The sequence below is a fragment of the Saccostrea echinata genome, unplaced genomic scaffold (genome assembly GCF_033153115.1).
Source record: "Saccostrea echinata isolate AGI-Se365-2 ecotype Australia unplaced genomic scaffold, CSIRO_AGI_Sech_v1 ptg000035l, whole genome shotgun sequence".
Lineage (NCBI taxonomy): Eukaryota > Metazoa > Mollusca > Bivalvia > Ostreida > Ostreidae > Saccostrea > Saccostrea echinata.
Window position 1 is genome coordinate 1,765,022 of NW_026889784.1, and position 26,457 is coordinate 1,791,478.

A 26,457-nucleotide genomic window follows, 5' to 3' on the forward strand; every position below is an offset into this window, starting at 1 on the left:
CGGTTTATACGGTCTCATCCGAAAGACCGGTCTCCAGGTCCCACACTGGATTCGAACCCGAGACGTAAGGATCAGCTCCTTACTCCGCGGCTCTAGAGAGGACGGTCTAATCAATACGAAACGCAGGCGACAAAAAATATTCGAGAACTTTTCGAGACTCATGTAACAGGGGAGTCCGATTTAAAGAATTCTGTTTAAAATACTTTTTCATTTAACAGAATTCTCTCAAAAATTCCTAATTTTTATGTAAAGATCATAAATGTATACCACATAACACTGAAATACTATATGAATTATGAAATATATTTTAATCGAGGAATTCTTTTGCTTTAATCTGGGTATACGATATAATTGTGCATTAATGACTGAAATGACACAAATACGTCACTGACACCCTTCACTATTGTCTAGGAAGCAATTTTCATATTTTTACTAACAACAATAATCTTTTGTTAATCCATGCTCCATTAGACACAATATGAATATACTATGACAATGATATATTCTATATATGTCGTCTGGCTATATCAAACTCTGCGTGCGTGTGTGCCATTTAGAGATTATACACAGGATTCAGATACATTTGTTTAGGTGATTGTTCCTGTTCTGAGGCGAATTGATCATTAATAGTGAAGTATTCAGCAGATAATTGTCTCTCAGCGCTATCGTTTTCGGTTAAATATCCTTGGTTACTAATTGTCAAATAATTGTTTTCTTCCTGCACTGTTGATCTTCCGTAACGATTCCTACAAAAATAAAAAAGTAAAGGAAATTTTATCCTAAAAAATGAAACAAAGGAAATCATCAGTTTTTAAAAAAGGGTTTAACCCATTACATTTTTTTCCATGGTGAGTACTTCTTGGCTAGTTTTAGCTTAAAATCAGTAGCCCTTTTCACAAAAAATCTTACGTTCTGGGGTAAGATTTCACATGAAGTATCTCTTACGACAAATCTTAAGTACTTTCACGAACACATTCGTAGCAGATTAAACTAGAGATTTTACTTACGACAGACTTCGTTCCTAGCAACGATCTCAATATGATTTATAATTCTTAAGAAGTGAATGAGAATAAAAATGAAGCGAAGTTTTCAACACTTGTAAGTAAACCAAACACTATGCAATCGATTGTGATTGATTGACTGTATGTTGTTTTACGTCCCGTTCGAAAATTTTTCACTCATATAGAGACGTCACCATATACCGGTGAAGGGCTTCTTTAGTCCTTTACTCGGCATTGAGGGCAATTGAGCAGTGAGGGATCATTATCGTGCCAACCTGACTTGACGCGGGGCCTCGGTTTTAAGATCTCATTCGAAGACCTATAACTTTCACTTCAAAGTGCCGAGCGTTTGGCAAAGGAACAATTGCTACCTATTTTTAATCGACTTAGGCCAGTCCCGGCCGTTATTCGAATACGACCTTCCAATCACGGAGCGAACGCTCTTCCGACTGAGCTACCGTGCAATCGATTGTGAAGCAAGAACGTTTGAAATCTGACGTCACAGACACGAGACTAACGTAGAAGTAGGTTATACGAAAATATTAAGTGAAACTACATGCCATAATATAATATTTTGTAGTATATTTCATTTAATTCTTCGACGATAATTGTGAAAAAAATATAAAATACTATCGTAGGTTGAGTAAAAAGTTTAATGAAACGTGTATTTTGTTTTTGTTTTTTTTTTTTTTCGGTTATATTTTTACAATAAAATCGGTTTTAAATACTTACGAGGGGGTTAAGGCTCTCGTAAAGTTACGACAAATTTAACACATCAGAATCTTGCAAGATTTCATTGATGAAAAGGAAAAAAACTGTAAGATTTCTCGTACGATGGAAATTTCTCGTAAATTGTTTGTGAAAAGATCTGCAGATTTCTAGGACTGTGAAATTAGACAGCAGTCCACATTCGACTTAGTTTTTAAGTATCCACATTTGATTAACACAATGTTTCGAATATGTTGTTGTTCAGTACTCTAAAAGTTTCTCCTTCACTGCTGTGAATATTTTTGTAAAAAGTAAAATAGGAGACTTGGTACAACACATGAATGTCAGTAGGAATAGCTCAAAATGCTATGTATGAATATACATAATAACTTATTTTAGAATACTTTTTAACAAGTACTTCGTTTAAATCATGTAAGATTTAATGATAAATATTGCAATGCACATATCAAAGTTTCAAATTAAATACCCATATGAATTTCTTTTCTTCAGGAAACAAACAGTCGCAACAATACCAATGACAATCAGGCCTGCAATCGATGCTCCAATAAAGACATATGTATCAAAGCTGTCTTCAGTTACATGGTGTGAGGAAATGTTTCCTTTAAAAGAGAATTAAAATAAATTCATTAAAGTTAACAATTTTTATTTTCATTTTAAGTCATAAATAAAAGTTCTTTGTGTGACACCAAATATTTTTCATGGAAAAGGTGAAGATAACGAACAGTGATCGATGTCAAAAATCTACAAACAATACAAATGAATAAGATTTTCAGTGAATATTATCGATCATTTTTTAAAATATAGGTAGAAAGAGAGAAAAAGAATAACATTATTTCAAACAATCACAATATTATGTCTAAAGTGGTAAAAAATATTACATATCTGAAGACATTTTTCAATATCCATCCATTAATTGATAGAACTGTTTCTATATTTTAATGAGAAACAAAGATTTCAAACCAAATGAAAACTTCATTTAACATACTTTTGAACAGTTGAAACCATTAGTTATTATAAATGTACATACGAGTAAATTGTGTACATATGTTGTTTATATCTTTGTTCCAGGATCCAAGTGATGTGCATATTAACTGAAGAGAGGTTGCATTAGATTCATTTCGGCAAACAACCTCACATATTTCACCGATATTTCCATTACATTGCGAGGACACAAAACCATCTGGTATTTGAAGCGGACACGTTATTCCTGTCACAAAAATAGATTTGAAAAGTTATTTCTGCAGTTAAATTCTTTTGTATTCTGAATACTCATGTTTTGCTTAAGTAACATGTAGATTGTGTTGAAAATTGTAAACAAGACTGATGCACCCGTATGGCAGCTCATGTCCAAGGTTGAAATTTCTCAATTACAAGTCAATCTTCCAGGTGAAGAGATAAAAAAAAATGATGGTACCCAAAAAAGGTCTTGTCACAAGATGTACACCTGTGAAATACGAAAAGGCCAAGCACAAACCGTTCAAAAGTTATAGCCACGGATAAACTTCTTCATAAGTCGATCAAACTCCAAGGTCAATGTCAAAGGTTAAAAAGTATTGGTACCCAAGGGAAGGTCTTGTCACAAGAAATATACATGTGAAATAAGAAAGCCATAGCACCAACTGTTCAAAAGTTATGGCCAAGGTTAAAGTTTTTCAAAAGTGGATCAAACTCCAAGTTCAAAAGGTCAAAAATACTTGCACCATTTTAAGTATTAAAGCCCTAGCACTAACCGTTCAAAAGTTAAAGCCAAGGTAGAAGTTTGGTAAAAGTTTGCAAAGGTGGGTGAAACTCAAAGGTCAAGAGGTCCAATATTCCTGTCAAAAAAAAAAAGATTAGGAAACTTGTTTCTGTAATGAAATTCTTATTTATTTTGAGTATTCATGTTTAGCTTCAGATACATCTAGATGATAATGAAAATTGAAAACAAGATGTGGTTGTGAAACACTGATTCCCCGCATGGCAGCTCTTGGTCAAGGTTGAAGTTTTTCAAATGCAAGTCAAACTTCAAGGTCAAGAGATCAAACATATTAGTAACCCAAAAGGTCAATGTCAAAGGTTAAAAAATGTTTGTATCCAAGGGAAGGTTTGTCACAAGGAATACACCTGTAAAATATGAAAGCTATAGCACCAATCGCTCGAATGAGTGGCCAAGCTTAATGTTTTTTCTAAAGTAAATCAGATTCTAAGGTCAAAAGGTCAAAAATACTTGTACCCAAGGAAATACACGTTAAGTATGAAGGCCCTAGTACTAATCGTTCAAAAGTTTAGGCAAATGGTAAAATTTGGCAATTTTTTTTTTTTCAAAATTGGGTCAAACTCAAAGGTCAAGAGGTCAAATATGCTGGCAGACAAAAAGAGAGACGGACAGAGGCAAAACTGTATGTCCCCGAATCTTCGATTACGGGTGCATAAAAAATGGATTTTAAAACTTTATCCAGGAGATGTTAAAAATTTTGTACGTCAAATCATTTTTCTCACTTTTGCATATTTTATCGATATTTTCATTCCAGGTGCTGTCTGAAGTACAAACAATATTTGTGGAGGGAATGGATGATTGGTAATTACTGTTACAAATAAATGAACAACGGTTTCCTATTTGTCTTTCGCAATTTGATGCCAGTTTTCCATGAGGGATAATTGATGGACATAGCCTTACTGAAAAGATAAACTTGTATTAATTTTTGAAACATTTCAAAATAAAAACAAAAACGAAAACATATAAAAGAAAGAAAAACTAATATATATCATATTTCAGAAGAAAGGAAAATGAATGATAAACTAATATTAAACAGATTTCAAAAGAGGATGAAATGCAATTCAATATTTTCTAGACTATATTTTACTTAAAATATATGTGTTGGTGTGATATATTTCACCAAAATAAAATTACATGTACCGCATAAATTGCTTGTCTCATGACTCCAGTCACCACCTGTGTTGCAGGTAATAGTTGGTACAAGTTGATTTATGTAAAAAGGATCGATACATTCATATCCACATATCTCTCCGGAATTTGACGAACAATTAATGAGTTTACCATTCTTTATCGTCTTTGGGCAACCAGGAGCTACATATACAAATATATTAATTATACAATGATTTCACTTACTTCTTTATTGTCCGTCTAACCAGTTTCTAAGACAATACCAATTAAAAAAAATTATTCTGAATACAAATGGAAATGATCGAGTTTTTTCCATTTTCATATAGCATCATACAATCTACGTTATTTATCGAAGTTTTATTCTCATAACATGTACCATCGAATGAGGGAAAATCGGAAAACCGGCTAGTGAGGACACAGTTATAAAGAAATGTGTATTTGGAACAATTTTTCGATATTTCTGCATGAAATTAAAAAGCTTGTTAAAAATAATTGAGAAAATACGTCAATATAATGTAAATGTCAAAAGATCTTACGCTTGCATAATTTGTTAGTGTTTTCATTCCAAGTTCCATTCGATGTACAAACAATACGTGAAGAATGGAGGGAAGAACTGTAGTTTATGTCACAAGAAAAGGAGCAAATATTCCCAATTTTTCGTGGACAACCTTTATCCAGTTTTCCGTTTCGGATTGTCGAAGGACATGCTCGTACTGAAAATGTTGTAAAAATTATTTCTTCTAACGAAGAAAAACAACATGACCTTTCTTCGGTATCTTTGTAAAATTGCCTGAAACTATTAATAAAATGAACTCACTACATAAATCGTTTACGTCATGACTCCATTCTCCATTTTCATTACACGTAACATTCTGAGCTAATGAATTCACTTCGAATAGACCACTGCATTCATATCCACAGGTTTCTCGGATGTTTGCCTGACAAGTTATAAGTTTGCCATTTTGTATCGTCTTTGAACAACCAGAAGCTATAGACGAAGAATAATGAAAAAATATAGACCTTGCGTTATACATTGCAATATCTGTTACTTGCATGCAATATTTTTTACAGGCTTCGAGTACATTGTATATTTTTAACATTTTTAGATAAATTAATCATTACACAGTTACAGAGGTTAAATATATTCTGGAATCAAGGAAGAGACACCTTTTTAAGCATTTAATATTTTTCATAGCAGAAGTAATTATGTAAACGATAATACTTTGAACAAAGCAACTCTAGAAAATATTTCCTACACTTACATAATCCGTCAGTGTTTTCGTTCCAGGTGGCGCCCAATGTACAGACAATATTTGAAGAAGACATAGAGGATCTGTAGTTGATGTCGCAAGAGTAAGAGCAAATGTTCCCAATATTTCGTTGGCAGCCTTCATCCAGTTTTCCGTTCCGGATAGTTGAGGGACATAAATGTACTAAAAATGTTATAAAAATTAGTATTTCTTCTGCAGAAGAAAAATTATCAGCATTATCAATTTAACAAACTCACCACACAGGTTATTTGTATCATCACTCCATTTTCCATTTCCGTTACATGTGACATTTGGAACAGATGGATTTATTTCCAAAGGACTGTAGCATATATATTGACATGTTTCTTGGATATTTGACTGACAGTTTATAAGTTGACCATTTGGTATCGTCTTTGAACATCCAGAAGCTATAAAAATAAAAATCATGAACGTCAACTTGCTAATGTTTAAAATTTGCAAACATATTACTTCGGATTATTTAGATATATTATCAACATTTAATTTTAATTATGGTGGAAGAATTCACTCTGAATACAAAAAGCTAGTACTTTTTAAAGCACTTCTATTTATTCTTTTTTTTTTCTTTTTTTTTTTTTTTTTTTTTTTTTTGGTCGAAACGTAAGCTTTGTTACATGTATGAACAAATTTGTTTAAAGTAATTCAATCGAACATGAATCTTACGTTTGCATATCTCGTCAGTGTTTTCATTCCATGCGCCATCCAAGGTACAAACAATATTTAAAGAAGAGATGGAAGACCTATAGTTAGGGTCACACGTATAGGGACAAACATTCCCAATTTTCCTTTGACAACCCTTATCCAGTTTTCCATTCTGGATTGATGATGAGCATAATCTTACTGGAAATATTGGTATTAAACAAAAATTAATATTTTTCTAACGAAGATTAAATATGACCTTTATACTGCCTTTGTTTCGTTCTTAAATCGAAACTATTACAAAACAAACTCACCGCATAAGTCATTTGCATCATGGCTCCAATCGCCACTTTCGTAGCAGGTAACATTTGGAACAGATGGATTGACCTTGAGTAGACCATTGCATTTATATCTACAAGTTTCTCCGATTTTGGACTGACAATTTATAAAATGGCCATTTTTTATCGTTTTGGAACAACCAGAACCTGTAAAAAAAAACAAATAATGAAGGATCTCTGTTAAACTCTGTTACACCCCAGAACACAGCCCGTACTCAAGCTATGCAATATTCATCACATTCATATCTTACATCACATGTCGGATGTGATGGTGTAACATACGTTGCTTAATGGGTTATTTGTAAGTTCTATTGGTAGATTACTGAACTAGCTTGACAAGTTCAGGGTTAAATTCCAATGAGAGACATACACATTATTCTTCTACTTTTGGTCCTACCTTGTGACCTTTGCATTATCTGGCAGGTGAAAGTGACTGCCCCCTAGAACCTCTCCCCCAGGTACTCGGACTCTATCAGAGACGACGAAGTCTCTTTTTCTGGAACTGAACAATGTGAGACACAAGACTTTTTTAGCTTTTGTAGTGGGAAGAAATTCAGAATTTTAGAGTACTGGGCTCATTTGATAAAGGTACTAGGTTCAAAGCAGAGTTAAAAATTTTCCCTTTTAATGTCACTTCAAGTGCATTTTCCATGTGATTTTTTGACAGACAGACACTAGATTGTAGTTGAAGGTTGCTGGATTATGTATTAAACGTCTTAACAATAATCTGGCGTGCAAGTTAAATAAATTAAATGCTTTAGCGAAATAGAATGTCAAATTAAAATTTGTATGATTATGTTGCAAGGGGGTTAATATGTTTACATGCATGCATACAACTTCTTAAATTAAGTAAAATTTTAATAATTTTTATTCAAAAAATATTCATGTGAAACATTCTGCAGCATTTGAGTAATATTTTAAATAATCATATGCATAGTGCTGATATTTCAGTTACATAGACAGATCCGAAAATTTAAATTTTTAATTTTCTATTTATTTATTTATTTGTTTTTGTTTTGGTTTTTTTGTTTGTTTGTTGTTGTTTTTTTTTTTTGGCAAAGAACAATACATGTTTCCCTGTTTAAGCCTTACGTAAGCATAAATTCTTGGTGTCCTGACTCCAGGTACCGTTGTTTGTACATAGCAAGCTCCCTGAGGTCGTTGAGGTATATCCATTATTACAAGAGAATGTGCACGATTCACCTGCTTTTCGAGTGCATTCCGATGATAACAAGGCATTGTCGATAACAGCTGTGCAGAATATTTCTAAAACAATTGCAATGTTGAAATTTATGTTATTGTTATTATTATTAATATTATTATTTTACTTTAATCTATTTTATTTTACTTTATTATTATTATTATTATCATCATCATCATCATCATCATTTGCTGATTTTAAAGCACTCTATAAAGACTTTAAACTCGTAAGGAAAAAATGAACATCAATTATATATAATGTAAAAACTCGTCAGAAAAAATGAACAGCAATTATAATGTATAATTTTTTTATTACATTGTAACTTAGGAATATGAAATAAAAACGCTTACGAAAACATTTATATTTCCTGCTGAATTTCATTTTTTTTACTTTCCTTTGATTGTATGAGGACTTTTGTATTCAACAAACAACTAATTTAAATTCAAACATATTCGCTCAAATTTACCGGTGCACGAAGGACTTGGGGATGGAGTCCAATGTCCGGATTGATCACAAGTAACAGACGCATTGACAACAAGCCTATAACCAGATTTACATGCAACCTGACAATTTTGGCCGGGATATGGAAGACAGTCATGGAAATCTATATTCTGTAGAGAAGTGTCACAGCGAGATACTGCCAATGAAAATGTTAATCAAAAATAATTAAAACGTCTAGAAAGGCATAATTGTCTAATATTGCAGTACATAAAATTTCAATGTTTTGTGTACAGAAAATATAAACTGTTAACCTCCTTGACATGTCTTTTGGTCTGCTTGTAAATTAACATTATCCTGACATCCACATGTTCTTCCTGTTGGTGTTGGAAAGCAGAACGTACTGCATCCTCCGTTATTCTTTGAACAAATTCTACTAACTAAAAGGACATATGACTATCTAATGAGTGTCTCAGAAGGTTTTTGATAGATAAATCTTTATTCTTTCATATTTTCAAATCCTAACTTACCATCCACTGAATCACCTGAATAGATATCTAGACTATCAAGTCGACCAAGCTCTGGATGGTTTGTCATAAACGTAACTTTGGAACCCGTTGCTTTATTTATCTTTGTTATACGCCTGTTTTGTAAAGAAAACATTTTTCATCATGATACGTAAACTTCACGATACTGAATATAAAGGGTACTTCTTTAAAGTACTGAAACTGTTGGTCTGCACATTTTCATTGTCAAATCAAAAACGTACAGGTATAAGTGTTAAAACTAATTGCTGGATATTTTTTTTTACCTATAGATTATTTTTATTTGTACAGAAATTGTAAAAATTTAATTTACTGTCTATTCCACGCAGTGTAATATAAATATTGTCCATGAATCACAATACTCATTAGATGTGCGTCATTATCAGTTGTTAAAACTTGTCTGTTTCCTCCATTTAAATCTGAATACTCTATGCGATTTCGAAGGCCATCTGTCCAGTATAGTCTGTTGGCTACAAAATAAAAAAAGATTATGCTCCTTTGAAGTATGTTTTGAAAAATATGGAAAATGTTACTGACTATAGTTGTACTTACAAATAAAATCTATAGCGAGACCGTTTGGCCATCCAATATCTGTTGTTGCTATATACTTTTTTGACGTTCCATCCATATATGATCTACCAATTTCTGTTATATTCCCAAATTCTGTCCAGTACAAAAAGCTGAAAGGTAAAAAAAAAAATAAGAAGACTGTACAATGAATCTTTCCTTTCCTTATTTCTTACAAAAACCAATTTTGAGGCAATTTCAAATCTGGTCATCATTTTTTTCAACAACAGTATGTGTATTTATTATGCAGAAATAAACTAACCCTTTTGACGGATATACCACAACATCTCTTGGACTGTGCATGTTTGAAAACAAAGTCCTGTGGTGTAAGGTGACTCTGTGTACAACTCCAATATAGCTCTGATTTGGAGTAGAACCTTCTGCAGTATAGTAAATGTTTCCCGTTGAATAGTCAATGGTCAAACGTTCTGCATGAGCGAATCCTAGACATTTGGATGAAAGATTTAAGGCAACGTCGATCAAAAATTATAGTTATTGGGAAAATGTTTGCAATTTCAAAAAAGAATACTTTTCAAAAACATTGACTTATGAACAGGTGTTAGTGTATTGTATTTAACATCCATTCAGAATACCTGTCGCATAAACCAACGATGTGTTCATTCCATGAAGTGTGGTCGACATAATAGTTTTCGAGGAGACAACGGAGTAGATGAGTTCCATTCCCAATTTATCAAATGTCATTCCTGGAGGAGTTTTTACAATTATTGGTAGTTTGACTATATTCCCTGTGCTAATGTCAACCTGAAGGATTCGACCGTGGGAATAATCGGAAACAAGAAGGAAATTTGTGGAATAAGCACCTAAGATATAAACATAAATTATAAGTTTTCTAAAAAGAAAAGCAGAAAGGCACTATTAATCACTTAAATATCATATTTCCATGTTTTCAATCTCCTGACATAAGACATTTCGATGGTCTATTCATATATAGAGTTGCACTTAATATTAGGTTTTTTGATTTTATGTGCGCATGTGTTTATGTAACAGATGGGTTTCTTAAGGAGAAAAGATCAGATATAGATAAACCTACCTATAAATTGCTTGAAAGTAATTGACTGAACAGGTATGTCCCTTTTTTAGTTGAATTATATTTAGTGCTATTACTCAGTCTGAAGTTTGCTCCATCAAGTTCTGAATTCAAGCAAATAGCATGAACATAAACGCACACAGTGCTGAATCCAATTCAACAGTGTCAACTTGTACATGACAAAATATACGCTAACATGTAGTTTGAATACATTAAAACATGTACTGCACTATGTATCTGTACATTAAGGATTCATGATAAAATAATATCAATATTAGGCTGATCAGCTTAACTCTCAGCAGGATATGACATCAGCTAAAGAGATAGTCACCAAAACAAAAATCTTGCATGACTGGTGGAAATTGGGATCAAATCTAAAAGAGGTAGTGATGAAATAAGCAATTTATCTGTACAAACAAGACAATAAGTCATGCAAACGAATTTTTACATTTCCAGCAAAGAAGATTAGTTGTTCTTTAACATGCCAATGCCTACTGGGACACGTGACTTTCATTTTTATGATTATACCCGAAACACTCGTGACTTTTACTTCTAATGATGGATGCTTGGCGATGGCTACCTTCCCTTGTTAAATATACGAGGTTTGCCGCCGGAAACAAGCTAATGAACCCTGAATTCCCGATCACAAAGCGAGCCAGCTTAAAAGGAACAACATGCTTTAACGTTTTAAACATAGGTACGTTATGTACTAGTCTTCTTTTGTTTTATTATATAGCTTTAATTAAAATATTTATAACATTCTGGTTTATTTCAAAACCTCTGAAATGTTCAGTAAAACTTTAAATAGATTAATAGCCAGTTTTAAAAAAGAACTCTGTTAAATATTTTCATATCACGCCATTTCACAAGGTTAAATACAACAAGATATATTTGCAAAACACTTATACCCCCGTATGACAGCTATGACCAAGGTTAAAAATCCCAAATCAAGTCAAACTCCAAGGGGAAAGGTCAAGAGATCAAAAATGTTGGTATCCAAAGGAAAGTCTTGTCACAAAAAATACAGATGTGAAAGAAGCAAAAGTTATGGCCAAGGTTATTTTTTTTAAAAAAGTAGATCAAACTTAAAGGTCCAAAGGTCACAAATGGTGGTACCCAACGGAAGGTCTTGTCAAAAGAAATAAACATGTGAAATATGAAAGACTTAGCACCAACTGTTCAAAGAAATTGCCAAGATTAAAATTTTCAAAAATAGGTCAAACTCCAAGATCACGTTCAAAACGTCACAAATGTTGGTATCAAAAGGAAGGTCCTGTCACTAGAAGTACATATGTGAAATATGAAAGCCCTAACATCAATCATTCAAAAGTTATGGCTAAGGTTGAAGGTTTTCGAAGGTAGACCGAACATCAAGATCAAAATCTTAAAAAAAGGCAAAGTCTTATTACAAGAAATACATATGTGAAGTATGAAAGTATGAAAGCCCTAGCACCATCCGTTTAAAACATAAAGCAGTGTTAAAATTTGAGAAAATTTGGTAAAGATGGGTCAAAGTCAAGGGTCATAGGTAATAGGACGAGTATGTTGGTACCCAATGAAAGCCCTGGCTCCTACCAGTGAAAGGTTATGGGCAATGTTATTTAATGTTTCTGCGGACTGACAAATAGACAAATAGACAGAGAGAAAGAGGGAGGCGGACAGACCAAAAACTATCTTGGATTACGGGGGCATAGAAAAAGGCTAGGGTTCAACACAGGGTTTGCGGTACATTTGCTTTCATAGCATGCTTTGATTTCATGAAAAAATTCTATAATTCTCCCCCACTTTCCCTTGATGCATGATGTTGGTTTGTTATTAGAATATTTTTTATCATTTATGTACATTTTGATGGTTTGACCTTTTCTGCTATATATTTTTCTGTATTTCAGAGCCCTTACTCAAATAGTCTAGAGTCAGTGCATCTTAGGACCTGAAAACCATTCTGGAAAAAAAACCTTTCCAGATCCTTGATGGATTACTCGTGTCATATTTGAAGGTCATTGCCACTTGTTACTGCGGCCATTTTTCTGATCGATTTTATTAGGAAATAACATACGGCTTCTTACAAGAATATATAGAACTGGATCATATCTGACTGGTGACAGAAAGAAAAAAGACTCACTGCTATCACACGTTTTTAAATCTGATTGTAGTTGTAGTCCAATATCACATTCACATTTTCGACCATTTTCTGAAGGAACACAAATATCCTCACAGCCACCATTCAGTATGTGACAGCCACCTACATGTTATACAAAATAGTTTATAAAAATCTTTAAAAGAAAGGATAATCAAATGATAACTCTCTCTCTCTCTCTCTCCCTCACACACACACACACACACACAAACATATCACACATATTTTTGCTTCCTTTCAATGAAAGTCCATAATTCTTCGTGTTGTCAGCATATCTTATTACTTGACTAGTTAATCAATTGTGAAATATAAAGATAATGGTGTTACTAAAATAGCTTTATTTGAAGATAACATGAAGCATTTTTTCAAAGCAGATAGTTTTTTCCTACTTGCTGTATCATTAAAAATTTAATTATGCTCTTTAAATCAAAAGGTTGGTTTGTACATTATTTGCTTATTATTTAAGTAGTCACCTTTCTTTGCCATAAAATTTGTACCAGAGATGTAAAATTGACGGATAGATATTTATTTCATCTAAAGAAAGCAACAAATGTATGAGGGCTACCTTTTAAACTACCTCTGATTAAAAAGAACTTGCCTCTTCTATCCTGCTGCAGAGAAGAATCAAATATGGAAACATGTTTTGCGTTTTGTACAATATTCAGCACAGTCTCTCGAGAAATGGATGACTTCCTTGTAAAGAATATCTTATCTGCATTGATCCAACCAAAGAAATCCTACAAAAAGATTATTTTTTGGTTAAATAAGAAATTATTTTGATATATGTTTTTGCTACAAATATGCTAATGACTAAGTAGTTACGTATAACTTAAAATGATTACATTACATATCGTCATAACCAACTTCGACGTCATAACCAACAAAAAACTCAGACTTTAGACAAACAAACAAAAGAACTTCAGACTAACACAAAAACATTTTAGATGGCTTTGAGCCCTTTTTCACTTATATTTACATCCACTGAATATCATCTCCTTATTTCTAATGAAAGGCCACGGTCGAAAACACCGAGCTAAGCAAGCCACCTGTATCGATTTATTGAGCAGTAGTTCAATGACACTCAATCCTACTTTAAACGATTATTTATACAGACGTAAATTTAATCAAAAAATGCTTTCTTTGATTGTTAATATGGAAATTAATGTTGCAGATATTGCAGAAAAATTTACATATCCCGTGTTAGCGTAAGCTTTCTGAAAGGTGTTGTCATATCTAATGTACATGTAAAATATCTCATTCAAAAAAGCTTACCAATGTAAAAAAAAAATTTAAAAAGACTGTGGGTTAAACTTAAAGGTCGAGGTCACGAGGTCCAAAAAATGTCGAAAAGATCTTGAAACAGGTAATGCACATGTCAAATATAAATGTCCTACCTTCTGCCACTCAAAAGCTATCAGAAATGTAAAAATTGTTGAAAGTTAGGTCAAACTTTAAGGTCAAGGTCATATGGTTAAAAGTTATAGTGCATTTTCTTCTCACAGGTAATGTTCATGCAAATATGAATTTTCTCCCTCAAAAGTTAGCAAAATTGATAAAACTTTCGAAAAGTATGTCAAACTTGAAGTTCAGGGTCACAGGGTCAAATATCAAAGCTCCTTCGGAAACTTCTTGTCACAGGTGATGCACTTGTCAAATATGAACTTCCTTTCTTCTGTCATTCAAAAGTTATCACCAATGTTAAAATTTTCGAAAATCAGATCAAACTTAAAGGACAAGGTCATGAGGACAAAAAACTTAGCATGTTCGGAAAAAACCTTGTCATAGGTAATGTACAAGTCAAATAGGAATGTCCTATCTTCTCTCATTCTAAAGTTATAACCAATTTTAAAATTTTAGAAAAGTAGGTCAAACTTCAAGGTCAAAAAATCATGGTGAAATTTGGAACAGGGCCATTACAATGATACAAAGCCCGCATTCTACTAGATATATACAATTTATAAAACATTTTAGTAAATGTATTAAGTATTAATGATTTAACCTTATATGCGAAAGCCTGTGTTGCACCTAGCGTGATGACATGGCTTTTAATATCAGATCCATTTGTCATGCAGCTTTTAATTATTGATCTGTCTACCCAGTATATCCTGAAACATGAAAAGCTGTGTACATTTTGAGTCTTAAAAGGAAGGATCTTAGAACGTTCATTTACAATGTTACAATTCAAACGTCAAAGAAATAAGTAATGAGTTAGATCAATGGTCAAATAGTATTCAGAATATGGTTCACAGTTTAACAACCCCCTTTCCCACTATTTGTCCTCCTATTGCAAATTGAAGTGATATTTTGCTATTGCACATAAATAAATCTTTAATGCATGCACTTAATTTCAAATTAAATAGAAAATAAAATCTTGAGCTTTTTGTAAAATTATTCTAATATACCTGTTGCTTGTAACGTCGTAATAAAGAGAGCTTGGGTGGTGTAGATTTGCTGACGTTACGATAGTTTCTGCCAGACCTCTACTTAACGTTCCTCGCATTATTGATATTTGTGTTCTTCCAGAAAGCCAAAACAGGTATCTGAAATAGAAAATTCAACTCATGAAATACTTAAAAAAGATTATAACAAATTTTCCCTTCACTGATCCGGATTTTATTTTTGAAATCTAGAATACTGTTATTTTACCAAGATCTTCGCTTGTGGTGTATTCTGTAAGTCGTTTGAAATTCATTTAGTACTATTTTAGATATTGTCTTGTTCATTTACTAAATTAAAGAATTGTTAGCAAGGTTTTTGTATGATATTGAATTTATCACGTATTAGATTTTTTTCAATAATCCATCCATTATTTTCAAAGAAAAGACTTATTAAAATGTGCGTATTACACACCCATTATGTGAGTCCACTGTGAGTGATGTTGGTTGTTGAAGTCCTGAATATATTACTGAAGTCGTTCCAGAGTTAATAGAAAATGCTCGTATTGTAGATTGCGCAGGTTCTATCCATTCAAGAAGATTAGCAATCCAGTCAAAATTCAGATCTACATAAAATTTTACTTTGTGAATACTGGTTAATTGCCGAGCTACGAACTTCACTATATTGGATCAGGGATTTTATGTATTCTGAAGAAAAAAGATGCATTTATGTGTCTTGAAGCTTATCACATTTATTTTGACAAAGCAATTTCCAATAATATGTTGATTCTAAATTATGACTTAAATATGTCTTTCCCGACCTTAAGGACACTTGCTACGAAAAAAAGGGATGCATGGATTAGTATGATTTTTTTCTAATTCATTTTGGTTGTAAATGACACAAATATAAAATTTCTAAAATATCGAGGAATTGTAAATTTTATAAGATGTTCAAAATTCTATGTTTCTGCCATTTCCCTTATAAACCTTTACATTTTTTTTCTTGAAGAAAGATTAAACTTCAAGTGGTTAAATTTATTTATTTGACTTATATAAACAAAGATCTAGTGTTTATTTTCATGTTGGGCCGGGGGGGGGGGGAGTTTATAGCTTGTGCCTTTAAATAATAATTATAAGACTTATTGTTCCTGGCTGAGGAGAGGATATCCTTGTGATAAGAAAGAGTTCTCATTTTTTAGTAAGAGCTATGAAAATGTGTACCTGATTTTTAAAACATCTTTCATGACACTATTCATTTTACTTATGTATAAACAGAGATCTAGCAAATATTTTAATGATTCTTGAAAAAAAGTTGGTTTGTTGCAAGGGACCTACTAAATAAATCTAAGGATAATCTCAATACCGGCAAATTATAGTTTTCCATAATAAATTATAATGTTCTATGGTTAATCAAAGAAGCAAAGTTTGTATCAAAGTTTTGATATAGCAAATCAGAAGTATTTACCAAATTCAGATGGTCATATTTATTTTTTTCTATTTTTAAATTGCAGAAGGCAGAACGGTCTGGGGGCTGCATTGAAGCCCCCCAGTGGGTCTAGGGCAAAGCCTGACGAATTCTTACAAATAAGAGATGTTTTTTCCTTGATTTTAGGATAATGGACACATAAGTTCCACATACAAAAAATTGAAATGGGGGGGGGGGGGGGCGTGCGCCCGGCGCACCTGCCCTGGATCCGCCTTTGCATGTTTTAAACACAAAACTTAAAAACGCTAGCGCGCTTCATGAAATATGCCTACGTGACAAGTCTGTGTGATTTACACAGCAATAACTCACACAAAACTTAAAAATATCCCTTAAATGTTTTCTTTTATATAACACTAATCTATTTAAGGAATGTTTTTAAGTTTTGTGTGAGTTATTGGTGCGTAAATCACACAGACTTGTCACGTAGGCATATTTCATGAAGCGCGCTAGTAGTCAGGGTTTGACACATGGTGCACGACCCGGAGGCGAGTGCACTATGTCTCAAACCTTAACTACTATTAAGGCATAGTGCATGCAAAGCACAACTTTATTGTTATTATTATGTTGACTGTTGTAGATAACGACAATTTTTTCTCCATTTCCAATGTTTCATTACCTGTTATCATGCATGTTCACTACACCCTATTATGACATCAAATTGTATTACATTATACGTCATAATCTTTTTTTTCTTAATTTTGAGTGTTCAAGGTATAATGTACAGAGAGAATTTTAGTTGAGTGAAGGTAAAAATGTTGCAAGAAACTATTTAAGAAAATTAATTTTGTTTATTTTTTCTTTAAGTATCAAATATGTGAAACAAATTTATATATATATATTAAAATACACAGTAATAGAGAACGGTTTCCGTAGCTAAATTGGTACGTAGCACGTTGGACTGACAATCTTGGGGTTGTTATATCCCCGGTGTGGGCGCTGTGGATTTTCTTCAAAAAAAGAAGCCGTGCACTATTTCGGCATAGTATGCTTACGCTATATAAATCCTTAGAACACTATGCGATAAATATATACATGTAGTAGTCAGGGTTTGTCAAATAGTGCACTCGCCTTCGGCCCGTGCAACATGTGTCAAACCCTGACTTCTATTTAGTACATGCAAAACACAACACTATTATATAAATATAGTACACTTTTGTTAGAATAAACTGCTTCAATAAGGAAAAGACATGCCAACTCGAATTACTGAGAAAATACATGAATATGATAATGTACAATATTGATTAAATAATATATTACCTGTGGCATTTTCAATAGAAGCTAATGTTTTAATTTGTCGAGTGATGATGTTCAATTCCTTTAACATGTTACCAACACTGTCCACAAAATAGATAAGATCCGATTCGGGGTCTACAGCAAACGTTTCAATAATAGAGAAGGGCACCTTAAGGATAGAAACCCGACCTGGTCTTCCATTGACAGAGTTTACCTCCAACATGGAAAATGCTGTAGCGTTGCTAACGATGAATCCTTTGTTGTGGAACCAGGAGGGATCTGTACAATTTTACACTAGATTTAACTTATTTTATAAGAATATGATATATATGGCTGTAAAAGTTTCTTTTTTTCCTTTATTCCCCGTAACATCTACCTTTGCTGCTAATTTCCAAATTCAAAAGAGCAATTCGACATAAAAAAAAAAATGTTTTACGAATACTCTTTTGCACAATGTTTACTTTATATACAATTTTTGTTGTAAAGATCAAATATCGGCGAACGAATTATACAATATTAATCATTTTAGTGTTTACGTAATGTTTTCATATTGTTGAATGTGAATTTATTTGTCATTTGAATGCGGAAAATATCAATGTACCTCTGCATGAAGATCCGTCCGTGGATAATTGATAACCCTCAGCACAGAGGCAGGTGGCTCCTGCAGGAGTGTTGACACACATATGCTGACAACGGCGAGATGAGCAAGGATCTACGTATTGAAGGAAGTGAATGAAACATATAATATTCATGTATTTGATTAAAAAACGATAATGTCAAAACAATACATTTATTTCAGATATAGAAAGAATTGACAAAATTACAAAGTATGTCAAGTTTGAAGTACTGGGGCCCGTTTTACAAAAGAACTTACGACTAAGACCAAACTTTAATTCAGCTTATATCTTTCTAATTTATATTAAATTACAGATGGTTTTATTATTTTTTAAAAAGAATGTAGTAAGATATTTTTACTCTAGTAATTTTAAACAGAATCATTAATTTTGCAAAATTTTACAATCAAGGAAAGTTTTGGTCATAGTCGTTAAGTTCTTTCGTAAAACGGGACCAAGCATGTTTGAGAGGTAGCTTCAGAAATGTTTGCATTTTATACCAGCATATGAGATTTGTGTTTCTGCATCATAAACATGAACAGCAAACGGTTGTACTGTTGCCATCGTTAACTTGTAGAGTACAGACCCTGATTTCACATCGAATCCAAATATCTGTTTTGAACCAGCGCTTGCAGCATGCAAAATATTCTGACAAAAATTAAAAGAACATCTATTGATTACAATGCAAAAATTGGATCATATCCTAGAGATAATAACATAAAGAATGGCATAGCAAAATTTATTGACATCTAATTGCAAAATCGGAATGCACAAAACCTGATGATAGTGAATCCCAGTCAATGAAACCTGGTTATTCCGTCTCAACACTCTTCTATTCGATCCATCAAAATGGCTGACCTCAACAGTCTGTCTCCCAGAATCTGCCCAGTACAATAAATCATTGACAGTGTCTACAGAGAGGGCCAATATTCGTATCAGACTGGTGTGCACTATTACAGTTCTATTCTTTCCGTCCATGGAGGCCTTTTCAATGCGTGGATTTAGATCATTGTCAGAGAAAAACATCAATCTGTTGCATTAAAAAAGCATGCTTTATGTATGGAAATAAAGCAAAAGAACATGTACGTACATTTATATTTACATGAACAACATCGTAAGCTAAATCTTGTATATTTCTTAGTAAAAGATCTAAAATGAAAATACATAAATAAACATCTAAAAGAAACAAAGAGATTTTCAAAAAGTAAAGATATAGAATTTGAATAAAATGCAACGGATGATTTGTATGCTTGAATAAAAATTTGAAAAGAAACTTATTTCCAATTCACTTGTTGCTTTTTGCATTTTCATAATGATATATTCAGACGACAGAAATTTTGCAATACAGAAAAGTGATTATTTTCTTTTATAAAAGAGAGTATTACATGTATAACATACCCATCTTCTGAATCTAGAGTCAAGCCTTCCGGTTGATATAAGTCATCTTGAACAACGATTCTGTATATTGAATTATTCTGCCCATACGCCGGTTTCATGGCTATCCAGTTTAGAAGTGAATCACACCAGTATAGATTGTTGGAAACATAATCAAATGTTATTTGACCAAAACCTGCAGATTTTCTTTCATATGCAAGGCTAATTGTGAAGGTCTTTGATTCATTTTGCCATATGTTAAACTTATGAAATGCATATATTGAGTATTTAACGGCAATAAAAACTATTTTATTTCTTTCATCAGACGCAATGCTTGTTATCTGCGCATTTGATGGATTTAAAGACTTCGAGACATTTGTGAAATAACTTGCTGGGGCTCTTGGTATTTCTGTGATGGTGGCTAGCGATGCAGGATTCCAAATTCCAAGAACGAGTCCTCTGTCACCAGGGATGCCTAAAATATTTAGTTTATATATATCTGAATATATTTAGTATTGAGTTGTAAATGAATAATGCTATGTTGCCTCTGAATATGAAAGAACAAGCGGTCTACAAATCTTGCGAAATTGCTTGCAATTTTTTTCAAAAGACAAATAAAGAGGGGTTTTTTTTAGAGATTGTACATTTCAAGACTCTCTTGCCGCAATATATCTAATCCTGCGCTAGAAAATCTAATTTTGAATGCCACAATCATCACACTATGAAATATACAATAGTTACTTTTCAAGCATGTCCCGATTTTATTCCCTAAAAAATGTCAAGACAAAATTTTACAAAGTATAATATCAATAATCTGATTTAAGGGAGTTAAGGTATCCAATATCCTTCTCAGCAGTTACTCCAATCCTTAGCATATTATTTAACGGTATGGGGGAGGTTTCCTAATAATATTATGATAATCGTATGTATCAACAGTTTAACATCCTAAATTTTAAAATGGCACAGTTATGCGATTATATACATTTACAAAAGAACTTTCACAGCTACCTGAGGCATTGGTTGCATCTTGAGTAGTATTCCGTTCAGAAATGATACCTTTGTATGCGTCAAATTGTGTACATAGACTGTAACCATTGACTTCTTTACATAATACCTTCAATATGTCTATTTCTAGTTAAAAGGACTTGACATTGTAAGAACTTGTAATTACTAATTACTGTAACAAGTAGCTGATGCGATTGAAGACAGATTTCTGACAATAATAGACTGGAGTGGTTTTTGTTTATACTCAGTCAAAATTCAAATTTCATTTAAAAGCAACTTGTGTCATAGTACGATGAACAAGAGCTACACCAAGTATTTGTATCTTAAGTATGTACATTGTAACTGTTTCTCGTTGGTCACATTCCAACAAAAGTAGTTTATATTTCGGACAAAAACCAATTAATCCCCATTTGTTCCTCCTAGCCATCTCTATGTGACCTTGATAATATGTGCTGATGATATGTATTGAATAGTATACGCTGAATCTATTCCAGTCGAGAATTCAATAGATGTGGGCCATGAAAATATTCCAATATTTCACTACTCTGTAAGTAGAAAAGGACCTCTATGTAATGACCCTATATAAGATATTGAGCAATAACAGAAAATTCAATCAAGGGAGTTTAGCAAGAAGATGTGTTTGAATTGATTTCTGCCTTGATATTCCTATTTTTCAAATCACCTTGCATTCCGATCAGGACCTTTGGAAACCACTGGAAATGAACCATATAAGAGTCTGAATCCTTTCCAGTAAAGTAGATAAAAACGCAACGTGAAGTAACGAATTCGTAGCAGACTCATAAATACGGACAACCATGCATAATACGTTTTCCCCAGTATTGTTCGGGAAATGCAGAATTTGTGAATTGTTTGCAAAATAATCAGAGATTTAAGGGTTTTACTAGTATTTTTACTTCCCTTTCCTTGAGTATTCTAACTGATTAACAAGCGAAAATATGGACTTTCCAAATAATTAATGTTTAGAAACTTCCCGTAGGGCTTAAGGTAGTACGAAACACCCATGAAATCTATTTTTAATCATTTCTTAAAAAGTACATGAGAAACAAGATGTGTTTGTGAAACACTATGCCCCCGATGGTAACACAATTCTGGAGTGGGACGTAGACTACAGTGCAATAGTAATGGCCAATGTTAAAGTTTTTCAAATGTAGGTCAAAGGTCACAGATGAGGTCACATGATCAAAAATTTCTGTACCAATGGAAAGGTTTTGTCATAATGAACACTCATGTCAAAAATTAAAGCCCTACCCTTGACAGCGCAATAGTTATGGGCTAAGTTAAAGTTGACAACAGACAGACAGACAAACAGACAGGACAAAAACAATATACCCCCGGGATCTTTCGATCCCGGGCCATAAAAAAAATAATATCACTTTATTGTCAATAATCAATAATCTTTATCAGAAAATTAATAAGCTGTGACATGTTTTTCGGCAATTTGTTACAAAATAAGGGACATCCTATATATTGGTCACTTGGGAGCCTACATTTTAGAATGTGTTTATGCTGTCTAAATGTAATATAACAGTCTGTTATTATATGCAAAGTAACTTTTGATTATAAGTAATAGAAGGCTGATATTTGGAAATGTATATAAAGAGTCTCTATTCTTTATGTGATAAAGGTCAAAGTCATATTAAGAGGTCAAAGATCAAATATTGTGACGTCATCTACTGGATCTTTAAGTTTTTTGCCATGGATTTTTTTATTGCCAGAATATCTGAAACCATCGGATCAACTTGATACATTTTATTTTGGGATCCATTTCATTTCAATCATTCTGTTGATTTTTGTAAAAATTGAATCATACATTATCTCTTAAGAGGACTTGAAGTCTAGCATATTTACATGGGAATTTTCAATTCTGGAGTTATTTAAGGTCTATTTTTTACATAACATTTTACTCAAATTTACCAGTATCAACACACTTTACTGAATTTTAGTAACAAAATGGTTGCCTTTATAAAAAGCATCACACAAGTTTGCATTTGATCAATTGATAGTTTTTAGACAAGGCACATTCTCAAGTCGAATGTCTGATTTCACATTCTTCTTACAGGGGTCTGATAGACCATATTTTTAACTATGTTGGCAAAAAATGTGCGGTCAAATTTCTTTCATATAAGAGAGATTTTGTATTTTAGAACAAAATCTCAAAGTTTAAAAAAAAAAAATGAATTCAGGAAAATTTTGGCCTATCTATTGTGTACTACCTTAAATATCGATCATCTCTAAATTCCTGCATGGGCTAGATCCACATAGAAGGGAGTATTAGCTTTTAATTATGTATGTGTTGTGATGTTTACAGGTATACGTTTTCCAGATTAACTTTTAAAATAGGGATGTGAATGTTATCAAGTTTTAAGTTAATATATTACAGTTGTGTACATGAGCCTTCCCTGTAAAGAAGGTAGATTTTTTTTTAATTCTTAAAGATTTAAGCCGACACGCATGTGTTCTTGTGTTTTATACATGTTATATGAAGTAGTTTTCATTTAGTTATTACATTGTGGTTTGGTACAAGTATAATACAACAAGGAGTACAAGTAGCTTCTTATTTAGTTCCTGTTTCACAAGTAAGAGTCTAGTACAATTAAGCATATTATTATGTTAGGACTGTTTATTTCAACACGCTTTCTTTTGCCACTTCCAACTCCCAAACCGATGCTATTATAACACAGTAATGCCCGCACATAGCTGTTTGCCTCTAATTGTACTCTCCTTTCTACCTTTGTAATGAAGAACCCACAATAGTTATTCTATAACTTACATAAAAGATATTCATGTATTAAAATGAGCAAAAATTGCACAGGTGAGCATGTGGCCAATAGGCCTCTTGTGTTATCAGAATAATTTATTGGGGGGGGGGGGGGGCTTTCAAACCCACCCGGGTGACCCTGATTGAATTCGCTCAAATATACATATCCCAATTTCATTTGTTTTCTTATCATATTTGTCTTAACTACCCCCTCTTCAGAAAATTTCTAGATGGAGGTTTTGCAACCTCCCAAAGTTACAAGCGTCCTTCCTAAATTGCAGCAGTGGTTTTAGATGACTTGCACTTGGAACTTGTGTTACTAACATGATGGATTATTTCATATACAATCTATTTTGTGGTTTTAAGTACGAACTTGTATCATGTTTTAAATGGATTTAAATAGCTTTATGGACTAGCTGACAAAAGAAGGCCACTCTCTACCATCAGGTCATACATTTACTGTATGTCTGAGAGAGGAATGAACCATAACTCTGCAAGGAAGACAGAATACAGGTAAGTATCTCAAATAAAAGCTTTATCCCAAATCCAATCTATATAACCTTGTATCATGACACATAAAATGGTATATAGTTCATGACCCCTGGAGGTCATTCCCACCCGCTGAAACGGGAAATGATCATATATCTCAAAAACATTTAAGCTTTAACTATATTAACCATATTTATAATCTGTTCTTTGTGTCATGGCACATTAAACATAATAAAGTTCATGAGCATTGACCCCAACCCCATTGAAATGGCCAAATATCTCAAAAACGGTTGAAAGATTTACCCCAAACCAAATACAAATACCATATATACAATCTTGTTTGCATCTCTGTGTCATGACGCATTAAATAGTATAGGTCAGGACCCCTGGAAGTCATCCCCTCTACATGAAACTGGAATATTAAATATCTTAAAAAGAATGAAAGCAACAAACTTTAGTATCTATTAAATTCAATCCTTAAAATGTATTGTTCAATTTGTCAAATTATTTACACATTTTAATGACAATTTCCAAAGACACATTTTGCTTGATTAGTACTAATTACCTGTACTTTTGCTTCCTTAAATGGGGAAAATAAATTCAAGTAAAGTTTCAAATCTTTTTTTTTAATTTTTAAAATACACTGGTACTTAAATTAATAAATAAGCATTGTTATACACTGTAAAAGTGTAGTTTTCACCTCAGAGGACAGATTACTCTAACTGCAAAAAAGTACCATAGAAATAGAATTCTAGAGAGGGTTCTTTTAAAGCATGTTTTCTTGCATTTTTGTCAGGAACAATTTAGTTGTATTAGGCATTGCCCTAGGGTCAACCCCATCCATTCCTTGAAAAGTTTGGTTAAAAAAACCCTTGTCTGGTGTATATTTTCCATCCCCTTGACTCCTCCTGGCCAAAACTTCACCCATTTCTAAAGGGAGTGCAAGGACCTTAAACCAATTTTCCAAGCAAAGGCCAAAGGTAAAAAAAAAACTCCGTAAATCCTTTTTTGGAGCATATTTTCTCTCTCCTTTGCTCAGTTGGGCTCAACTTCATCCATAGAGTGCCCCTGGGTAGAGGACGTGCAGTGACCTTAAACCAATTTTTTAGATGAAAGGTCAAGGTCAGAATCTCTTTGCATAAGAAAATTTTGTTCAGTGTTCCTCTCTGTTTCTCTCCCTTAGACCTTACCTGGCTCAAACTTTCTCGAAAGCGTACCCATGGGTAGAGGGTGTTCAAGAAACTTGAACCAATTTTTTTTCAAGCAAAGATCAAGGTCAAAAAGACAAAAACGTTCTCGGTAAAATCCTTGTTAATAGCATACTTTCCCCCCGTGGCTCCGTTAGATTCATGCTTCATCCATAGAGTGCCATTGGGTAGAGAGTGTGCAGTGACCTTGAACCATTTTTTAGAGAAAAGGTAAAGGTCAGGAAATTTCTTTGCAGAAAATATCCTTGTACAGAGCATAGTTTTGCCCTTGGCTAAGTCAGACTCATACTTCACCGAAAGAGTGCACCTTGATAGAGGATGTACAGTGAACTTGAATTAATTTTCTGGATAAAAGGTCAAGGTTGAAAAACATTTCCGTGTAAAATCCTTGTCCAAAGCATATTTTCTCTCCCCTTGGCTCAGTTGGGCTCATATTTCACTCAAAGAGCATTTTTGCGGCGGAGGGTGTGCATTTATAAAGTGAAAGGTCAAGGTCAGAAAACGTCTTCGTGTTAAATACTTGTCCAGGGTATATTTTCTCTCTCCTTTGCCCTACCTGGATCAAACTTCAAGTTTCTAAGTCGGTGGTGTGACAAAATAAAGATAGAAAAACAATGAGCTTATTTTTCAATATTTCGTGTAAAGCATGCTATATTTTGTATGTTGGTAATCTTTTCCCTCACCTCGATATGGTCCCTTGTATTTTCAGTACCTAATCTCATGGCACTTTAAAAGTTTACCAACATACACTTATCCTACGCATCCAAACTTTTAGGAACCTCGAAATTTTATAGATGGAGTTCTGGGGTCGAGGGGGGTTTTGGGGACATCATTTTTCGTCCCCATTTGACCCCTAGGGTGATAATAAATATTCCGTAACCTTATTGCACATCTACAGGACACCATCTCCAAAAGATGATTAGGCTACTGTTTTAAGTGTAAGAGAAGTTCTGAAAAGCAGGGTTTTTTGTAGAAAAAATATCATTTTTTGACCCCCGTTTGGTCCCAAAGTGAAATCGAAAAATTCAAAATTTTATTACATATCTAAAGGACACCAGCAAGCACCTTCCAAAAGAGG

At 33.2% G+C, this 26,457-nt stretch overlaps 1 protein-coding gene across 1 annotated transcript in view; it reads right to left on the minus strand.

The window, feature by feature from the left end:
• Nucleotides 1–289: 289 nt before the first annotated feature.
• LOC133199733 (low-density lipoprotein receptor-related protein 2-like) overlaps nt 290–26,457 on the minus strand; it is a 29,923-nt gene continuing 3,755 nt past the window's right edge. Inside the window, exons 2-30 of the mRNA XM_061335600.1 lie at nt 19,923–20,373; nt 19,302–19,554; nt 19,025–19,172; nt 18,512–18,622; nt 17,935–18,189; nt 15,667–15,817; nt 15,219–15,356; nt 14,816–14,921; nt 13,415–13,553; nt 12,802–12,921; nt 10,225–10,452; nt 9,894–10,074; nt 9,617–9,744; nt 9,378–9,534; nt 9,046–9,162; nt 8,834–8,955; nt 8,548–8,718; nt 7,973–8,146; nt 6,857–7,027; nt 6,567–6,743; nt 6,122–6,292; nt 5,871–6,047; nt 5,432–5,602; nt 5,151–5,327; nt 4,627–4,797; nt 4,209–4,385; nt 2,758–2,937; nt 2,197–2,329; nt 290–746 (exon numbers count right to left, since the gene is read on the minus strand). Coding sequence (XP_061191584.1) covers nt 554–746; nt 2,197–2,329; nt 2,758–2,937; nt 4,209–4,385; nt 4,627–4,797; nt 5,151–5,327; nt 5,432–5,602; nt 5,871–6,047; nt 6,122–6,292; nt 6,567–6,743; nt 6,857–7,027; nt 7,973–8,146; nt 8,548–8,718; nt 8,834–8,955; nt 9,046–9,162; nt 9,378–9,534; nt 9,617–9,744; nt 9,894–10,074; nt 10,225–10,452; nt 12,802–12,921; nt 13,415–13,553; nt 14,816–14,921; nt 15,219–15,356; nt 15,667–15,817; nt 17,935–18,189; nt 18,512–18,622; nt 19,025–19,172; nt 19,302–19,554; nt 19,923–20,373 — 5,048 coding nt within the window. The 3' untranslated portion in view covers nt 290–553. The remainder of the gene's footprint in view (nt 747–2,196; nt 2,330–2,757; nt 2,938–4,208; nt 4,386–4,626; nt 4,798–5,150; nt 5,328–5,431; nt 5,603–5,870; nt 6,048–6,121; nt 6,293–6,566; nt 6,744–6,856; nt 7,028–7,972; nt 8,147–8,547; nt 8,719–8,833; nt 8,956–9,045; nt 9,163–9,377; nt 9,535–9,616; nt 9,745–9,893; nt 10,075–10,224; nt 10,453–12,801; nt 12,922–13,414; nt 13,554–14,815; nt 14,922–15,218; nt 15,357–15,666; nt 15,818–17,934; nt 18,190–18,511; nt 18,623–19,024; nt 19,173–19,301; nt 19,555–19,922; nt 20,374–26,457) is intronic.